Genomic DNA, 8,624 nt, shown 5'->3' with positions numbered 1-8,624 from the left:
AACAATTCCTTGTTGAAAGTATTGTCTCTAAACATCCCCCAACACCGCTACCATGACCCAGTCGCCTTCCGAGCTATGGCGCGTAAAAACCGATTTTGGACTCTTGGAATTCTATTTTTCATATTACCACTCCGAATTTATTGTTATGAAAAAAGTAAGTTTAACTTTACCAATCACAATTTATTTTCATAAGACGATTAGTTAATTTAAAATGTTGTCAAAACCATTTTGCAGCCTTACGAAAAATTGTGAGAAATCAATCAAAAATGGTCCAACGACCGTTCAGTGATGATAATCCCGGAGGTAGCATAGTTTGGAGAAATACATCACAATTTCAACCCAAACACAATGAAGCTTTAATGCCCCCTGGATACGCTCAAGTGAAAACTCTCTTCCACAAAATGCAGCGCCCAAAAATGTCAACCATTTTGTCATCAGTGGAGACTGGCAGAGGAAAATCAACGTATTCCAAAATGAAAATAGCGAGGAATGAAAACCCCCTAGAACTGAGACTGGCAAGAAACACATTTAACAATATAACAATGGCCCTACTACAGTCATCTACTGAAGAGAGCATACTTTTTCAACCGCCAGGAGCCAAAAATAATAGTTTTCCAGGAGAAGTCACTGTGGAATCATATTATCAAATACCCTCGCCTTCTAAATTTTTTCCATCTGTCGACGATCGTGACCTACAAAGTGTTGAACAAAAAATCAACACCAAAGACAACACTATTGTAATCCCAGCCCGTCCAGTTGAAAAAGATAACAGTAGTATTCTGGTTAAAGGTATATTTATAGCAGATGCTAATGAGAAATCACCGAACGCGGTAAGCGATTTGCGGAGTAGTGGTACTAGTGGTAATATGATAAGTTCAGAAAATGATGAAAAAGCTGATTTTTTGCTGGAAGAACTCTCGGGAGATGGTTCTTTCGGTTCCAGATACAGCTACAACGTTACGACCAATCCATATACTTGTGTGATTGTGCAGGGAAACAAAGCTGACATCGATGCCCAAGCTCAGTTTTCAAGTTTTGACATAGAGGTACACTTTATATTATTTCTCTTAAGAAATTCAATTATTAAGAATAAAAGTTTTCATGTTTTTCAAACCTTTTATAGCCTTCGTGGGTAGTCAAGAGACAGTATTGGGATTACATTTTTGACAGTCGCTATGAAGCATTGATGAGAAGTCCAAAATGGCCAGCTTTAAATGTAAGAATTATTAAAAGTTTTTTTTTAAGTTAACTCATTTGTTTATGTAGCATTCAATAGTTAACTTATCTGTATCATTTGTCATCTCCAGGTGATTTTGTTACCGATTTCTCACGTGGATTCCATTTGGAAACGGTCCTTTGAACATTATCACAACAACACTGTCAGTAAGATTATTTCGAATATAGTGAAGAAACTTCAATTTTACAACAAACTTACTTTTACTTGGAATGAAGTGTCGCACTTAAGTCAATGGTGGAAAAGGACCTCACAAAAGAGTCGTTCGGTAACTACTGTCGTTAGCACACTTGCCATATTCATTACCTATTCATGAACCATACCTAAATTAATATTTGCGTTTTTGATATACAGGTTTTACGGAAATTAGTTAAAAGTGGAAGATTAGAAATAACCACAGGAGGCTGGGTTCAATCGGATGAAGCGTCCACTCATTTATTCGGACTAGTCCATCAACTCATTGAAGGTTTGTGTTTATTGTAGCCTTAAATATTATCCTACATTTTGCAATAGCGGCGCAATTCAGAATAAACCTCTTTTCAGGTCATCAGTGGCTAAAAAACCATTTAAATTACACACCTAAAGTTGGTTGGCTTACGGACAGCGTGACTCATAGTCCCACGATGCCGTACCTACTCTCTGCGGCCGGGATTTCAAAATTCATCATCACTAACGTCCATTACTCATGGGAACAGTTTCTTGCTGAATTTCAGATCAGCGATTTCATTTGGATACAGAATTGGGATAACGACAAGAATACCGCAAATCCCCTGAATCAAGAATTAAATAAGATCGGCAACGAACGCTATCCTAAAAACTCGGTGTTAACTCACTATTTGCAGTTCAATTACGATAACTTCAAAGCTTGCGGACCTAATAAAAACGTGTGCTCTGGAGAATTTGACTTCAATAAATTGAACAAAAACACAGATATACATACTTATAATGTTAAGCAAAAATCCGAAAAGTTACTCGAACAATATTCTAAAACGGGAACTATCTCACCTCATAATGTGGTCATCGCACCTCTAGGCGGGCCATATCGGTATGAGTTTCAAACAGAATTTGACTATCAGTACAATAACTATCAAAAATTGGCTGATTTCATAAATCTTAACACCGATATTTACAAAGCGAACATTGACTTCGGCACACCGAGTGATTACTTTAATACGATTCTAAGTAAACATAAGGCTTATCCTACCTTACAAGGGGATTTTTTGAATTTTGCTGATATAAAATCGGGAAGTCCAGCTTATTGGACTGGCTTCTTCACTTCCAGACCTCTACTTAAAATATTAATTCGACGACTTCAGTCCACGTTACGTTCCACAGAAATATTACTTACATTCGCGATCAATTACAACGTTTTTACACGACATAATTCGACTAGTCTCTTAGAACTCCTGACCAAAGCAAGGGAAACTGTGGCGAGACTTCAGGACAGACATGTAGTAGGAGGTACTATAGCAGTTAACATCCTTCAGTATATCTATAAAATAATTCTATCTACAGTCAAGGACTGTTGGCACATCCAAGAAGTCGCTGCGAGTTTATTGACTATGAAACCAGACAACAGTTCACCATATCTACATAAATTAGTCTACCGAGAAGGAGAATTCATCTCTGTTTTTAGAACAGTTGATGTTGGTGATCAGATATACGTATTCAATTCCTTAAGTCAAGAAAGAACTGAAATCGTAGAGCTAATAACAAAACATCCAAACATTAGGGTGGTTGACCATAATAAAAAAGATCTTACTATCCAGATCAATCCGGTCTGGACTTACAGTTCCGATAATTATATCAGGATTTCAAATGTTTTCTACAAAGTTATGTTCGCCATAGTTGTGCCACCTATGACTTTAGAGCTATACAAGATCAAAGAAACTTACGATGCCACAAACAATGCAGCCACGATATATTGTGTGCATTGCACAATAGACAATTTTGAAAGTCAAACTTCCGTATTTCCCTTTAATATTCTACCACTTCAGCCCGGTGATATACAGCTGGAGAGTTATAAACACAGAATCATTATAGACGAGCTCACTGGATTTCTAAAAACTGTTATAGAAAAGGAAACCAATACAGAGAAGACAGTTTTAATTGACTATGGAGCATTCAAAAGTGCTGATGTCAACGCTGGCATATTTCTGTTCAATACGAACGTTACAAGACCTCTTCATGACATATTGTTGCCTTTCAGAGATGGCACTAAAACCAAAGTATCAATAATAATTGCTGGACAAGTTACTACTGAAATGTCTTCAGTCTATGGGCGTTTACTGCAGCATACTGTTAAATTATACAATCTTGTAAACGTTCCGTTAGCCAAGTCTATCTACATCGAAAGCAAATTGGATTACGAAATATCTCCGAAAAATAGAGAACTCGAAATTTTTCTATCCATCAAAACTGAAATAGCCAATGGTAACCATCCTGAAATATACACAGATAATAACGGATTCCAGCATACTGCGCGAATTTTGAATATAAGTAGACGAATAGAGTCAAATATTTACCCTATAACAAGTATGGCTTTCATACAAGACGCCAAAAGCAGGCTCACCTTAATTACTGATCATGCTCAAGGGGTGACATCATTACAAGAAGGCCATTTGGTTGTGATGTTAGACCGAAGGGTGCTTTTCAACGACGGCAGGGGTACACAGGAAGGTCTAGCAGACAGCACTACGACATACCATCGACATTTCATTTTGCTCGAAAACTTTGTAGACTCATCTAACCAATATAGTCAATACATATCGCGCTCGGAGCTGAAGTTGCCTAGCTTTTCAGCTTTGTACCTTGCCAACTCTGTAGACAATATTCTAGACCTATTCGTAGTCGATAAGAAGCTCGCGGACTTGTCTCATTATGCGTTCCTTCCTTTGATCAAGACTTCATTTCCATGCGATGTTACAGTTGTTAATTTTCGTACTATAGTAAACAGGCATTCTCTGCAACTTTTCACACCAAATATGGCGTTACTAGTGCTACAAAGGCAAAGTGTTTCTTGTAGAATCGACAATGCTGCTCAACTAAATTGTAATGGAGACAGTAGTTTTTCGCTGGAGAAAATTCTGCGTAACGTAATTGCAGTGTATCATACTAATTTGGTTGGAACTAATGAAGGGGTACCTATAGGCTACATCAATCAGGAGAATTTCCCACCCATGGAATTGATGACTTTGAAAATATTTTTCTAAATAGGTACTCTTGCTTGAAACTTATCAAGACTTTCTCCAACTATTTAAGCCGTGAAGATAAGAATTTCAAACTGTCAATAATTGACTAATCAATGGCCTGGAAAGCTAATGGCTTTATTGTGTTGAATATATTAGGCGTTAATTCGGCGTTAGGCGAACATTTCTACATTTGTGAGCGTATTAATTGCTTAGATTCGCTAACAGTAGAGTGGCAATTAAGATCAGCTTTTTATTATGTTCAATGCCGGATCATGAGGTTCGATACTTCACCATGATGCGGCCTGGTTAGGTCTTCAATAACCATGTCTTATTGTAGGAAGGTAGTCTTCTGCAGGTTGTTCTAGACAATAAGAGGGTATTTTTATTTGGTACTCCGAGATCAGGCTTGAATAGAAGTCCCTGTAGAGCTCGTCATCGTTTACCGTCTTTTTTTAGGAAGTTTTTACTTTATTGTACCTGAATCCTGAAACTCAAAGTTAAGTCCTAGAAACTGCAAGGCGCAGTTATGCCCAGTTTTTCATGACCTCGCTAGTAAATAAGAAGAATGTGATGAGATGAAGTAAACTGTAAGTAGTTTCGGGATTCAGACCTCAGAGTAGGCACTTAGGTTGTATAGTTTTAACCGACTATTCCAATAATTATGTTCGAAGTTATACTTGCATGATCAAAACTGCAAATTGTTATTTATATTCTTAAAATTGTAATAAAACCGTTAATACGTGTTTAAATAATTACCCGCATTTTATTCAACTATATTCCTACTTTAATCAATAAAAAAAATCCGAGCTAAGATGGCCACCCCCTTTAAAAGAGTAATTTTTTTAAAGGGGGTGTTTAAAGTTAGACGACAAGATGCGTAATTATGTATCAACTAAATTCAAAATAAATGCTTCGATCGATCGAAATTATATCGTGGCGCACACATCCTAACCTTGCTGGAATTCTAAACCTGCCAAGTGTTAATTGAAATTGCAGACGAAGGGTCCCATCGTACTAGATCTACTTTTACCTACTCTCCAAGATTCCTAAATCGAGTAGAAACAAAAACTGTTAGGTCCTACCTACTTAGTGTGTAGGAGGATTTGTTTTGCATTTCCTCACATTTTTACTTGTTAATAAGCGAAAAGTGAAATACCTGACATGTGAAAATTCGAAGTAGCCATGACTTTACTTCCCTGACTCTTTAAATACTCTTCATGGAGAGACATTTTAACAAGTGGGAACAAAGGATACCTTCCCTTACCCTCTTGACAACAGATACATAAACAGCGGAGGCAAATTACTTAATAGGATCCCATTACTAATTATAAGAAATAAGAGAAGGCCGACCCCCTCCCGAATATTTATTACAGAATCTAAAGGAAAAAATGAATAGCACACGTACTTACCTATAGTACCTTAAACACAAGCGGGGAATTCCGCCCGAGGCGCAGTGCAGATGGAGCGAGAGTTTTTCTACACGCATCCGAGCGAAAATTTTAACTTTATGTATTTTTGTAAAAAAAAAATTAATTAATAAATACTTAATGCCTTTAATATGAGCCAAAAACAGATGATAATAATATTAATAAAAAATATGCTTTTGCTTGATAAAACCGTAAGGCGATGAATACTTAGGTATCAATCGCCAAATCACAAAGCAATAAATTCATTTCGCTATTTGAATCGAATAAAAAACTTCGTTAGTTTGTTGGTAACTGTAGTGTTGCCTAGTGAAGCCTACCTAGGTATTTTCAGATGTAAGGGTTCCAAATGAATTTCACATTCACAAAATTGGTTGAAGATACTTTATTTCTCTTCTAGAATACAAAAAAAACACAGAAAATAGTATCATATGTTATACATACGAGTATAAGTTATAGAAATATCGTATAGTAGGTACAAATTTTCGGGGTAAATTGTAAAGTTTTCAGTCAGAATTTAGTGTGATACAATGCAATAAATAAATACCTACAGATTTGGTTCGTACAAATGTACTTTGACACAATTTAAAACATTTTTAAAAGTGGATAAAAATATAACATAATTTGGTAGTAGGTACATTTACATACTTTTAGCATTACAATGTCTCCTTTAATTCAAACAATGAGTAAAACATGTAAAAAATATTCCTGATTATTAATTTTGAGACATGTTTTTACATTGTGAAGTAGTAAAATAAATACACACATTGAATGGGATATTGGTTATTACACTTATATGGTACGTGGTTATATACGGATAATACTGAATACCAATAATCATCGTATTTATACGACGTAAGTACCTTAAAATCTAAACAGATCTTGAGACGATACAATGCTCAAGATGCTGTTTGTATATCCACGCTACGCGCCTGATTCGCCGACGCAGACATCGCCCGGCTCCAAGAAACCTCTTCTTCGTCAGCCGTCTCCAGAAGACGCTCGATGGCTGCCGGCGAAGGAAGGTCCGAGTAGGTGGATTTAAAAGGCGGTCTTGTACAACAAGCCGCAGGTTGTGCACTTCTTGATAAACATCAAGTTTTTCAAGGGGTCATCTGGATTAGTCGACGACACAGTGCGCTCACTCCTAAAGGTGTTGGCCATATCCACCACCTTATCAAACGTCAATTCAGAAAGCTCCAGTTCCAGCAGCCTCTCCCGATCCGGCCCGTTCAGCATGCCCATCAAGAATCGATCGCGCAGCATCTCATCTAGTATAGTTTTAAAATCACAAGGATCAGCCAAGTCTCGCAGCCGGTGAGCCCATTCTGAATAGGACTCCCCTTCTACCTGAACCGCTGCGTAAAATCGAGCCCGCACACTGAAATTCATACTTTCTGCTGTGGAGACTTGATTCTTCAATTCTTCAGCGCGGGCGAGTTGGGCGACAATGGAATTATGTTTTGCAATTATTAATCTTTTTGCCAGACGAATTATATCGTAAGAAACTAACCACTTCTCTAGCTTGGCTTTGGTACGCGTATCAAGGGGACTTTTGTCGTCCTCGGAGTGCGACTCGCGTGGAACGCCCATTACTTATATTTGAGCAATGTAGGTAGATACCGGCACCACTCAATTTAGCTAGGGGTCGCGCAGGGGTTTGCGCACTGATCGATAAGGAGTCAGTAGTGAGGAGGGTGTATTATTTAATTCCCACTGCATTGAAATTTCGAATGAACTACTTGGAATGCTTAGTTGATCACCTACCATTCAAGATGACAATGTGACAACAATAGATTTTGTGATTCATGATGCTGCAAGACTACTAAGTAAATTAATTACTAAGCAACATCTTTGATTAACAGAATGACGAACACTATGGAACTCAGCAGGAGCTTTTATTAAGCCGCTCAGTACTTACCAAACGGTTGCCTATTTCTGCAATTTGTTGCACCTTTGTATTTATTTTATTTTATTTTATTTTACTTAATTTATTTATATTCAGATAGCTGAATCACCCATCAGACAGCATCCAAATCTAACTCGGGAGCTTGCATCACTCATTCATATACAGGGTGTGGTTTTGTAAAACAACGCCCATCTCAGGGGTGGTAGTATACCTACACGACACTGAAGCCAAAAAAAACAAATAATGGTAATCCGTGAATTCAGAAAAATGCTATTTTATTACGCGGGCGAGCTAATCGGTCAGTCCCCCCGCTCTCTCGGGGAGTCTCTGCTCGGTGGTGTAGCGGGGTACGCGGGGTTGGTGGGGGCAGTAACAAGCGCCGTCTCGAAAGTTTTAGGAGACGTTTGAACAAGGTCTTTTACTAACAAAGTAGTATTTCAAATTGTATTTCTATTTTTCTTGTAATTACTTTCATGTGTATCTACCTACCTACCACTACCCCTGAGATGGGCGTTGTTTTACAAAACCACATCCTGTAGGTACTTATCCTATCCTATCCTACTAATATTATAAATGCGAAAGTTTGGATGTCTGGATGTTTGTTACTCTTTCACGCAAAAACCACTGAACGGCTTTTGATGAAACTTTTCAGTAGCTATTATTGTTTATAACCCAGAATAACATATAAATTTATGACAATCTGTGACAAACGAAATTTCACGCGGGTGAAGCCGCGGGCAAAAGCTAGTAGAACATAATATGAACCGGCAGACCCAAAGTTCCAAGACCCATTCTCCATTATTGGGCAATGGTGTCAAATAGAGAATGTACTACGTGTGCAAAATCACTTGAAACCTTTGTTACAG

General features: G+C 37.7%; 1 protein-coding gene across 1 annotated transcript; it reads left to right on the top strand.

Moving 5' to 3' along the window:
• Positions 1-228: 228 nt before the first annotated feature.
• On the top strand, positions 229-5,111 carry LOC114354674 (alpha-mannosidase 2). Its single transcript, XM_028307178.1, has 5 exons — positions 229-1,046; positions 1,124-1,216; positions 1,308-1,502; positions 1,589-1,700; positions 1,778-5,111. The coding sequence occupies exons 1-5, from the start codon at positions 267-269 to the stop codon at positions 4,444-4,446; spliced, it is 3,849 nt and encodes a 1,282-aa protein (XP_028162979.1). The 5' UTR covers positions 229-266; the 3' UTR covers positions 4,447-5,111.
• Positions 5,112-8,624: the final 3,513 nt, after the last annotated feature.

The sequence above is a fragment of the Ostrinia furnacalis genome, unplaced genomic scaffold (genome assembly GCF_004193835.3).
Source record: "Ostrinia furnacalis isolate ACB-3 unplaced genomic scaffold, ASM419383v2 OfSCF2106, whole genome shotgun sequence".
NCBI lineage: Eukaryota > Metazoa > Arthropoda > Insecta > Lepidoptera > Crambidae > Ostrinia > Ostrinia furnacalis.
Note: the sequence above shows the minus strand (reverse complement) of the source record. Positions and strands in the feature narration are given on the sequence as shown.

What these genes read in the sequence shown, in the direction of transcription:
- LOC114354674 (XM_028307178.1), top strand. Translation starts at nt 267, where the DNA reads ATGGTCCAACGACCGTTCAGTGATGATAATCCCGGAGGTAGCATAGTT. An exon ending in CAAAATGGCCAGCTTTAAAT is followed by an intron (nt 1,217 to 1,307) that starts GTAAGAATTATT and finishes TGTCATCTCCAG; the next exon opens with GTGATTTTGTTACCGATTTC. An exon ending in AGTCCATCAACTCATTGAAG is followed by an intron (nt 1,701 to 1,777) that starts GTTTGTGTTTAT and finishes ACCTCTTTTCAG; the next exon opens with GTCATCAGTGGCTAAAAAAC.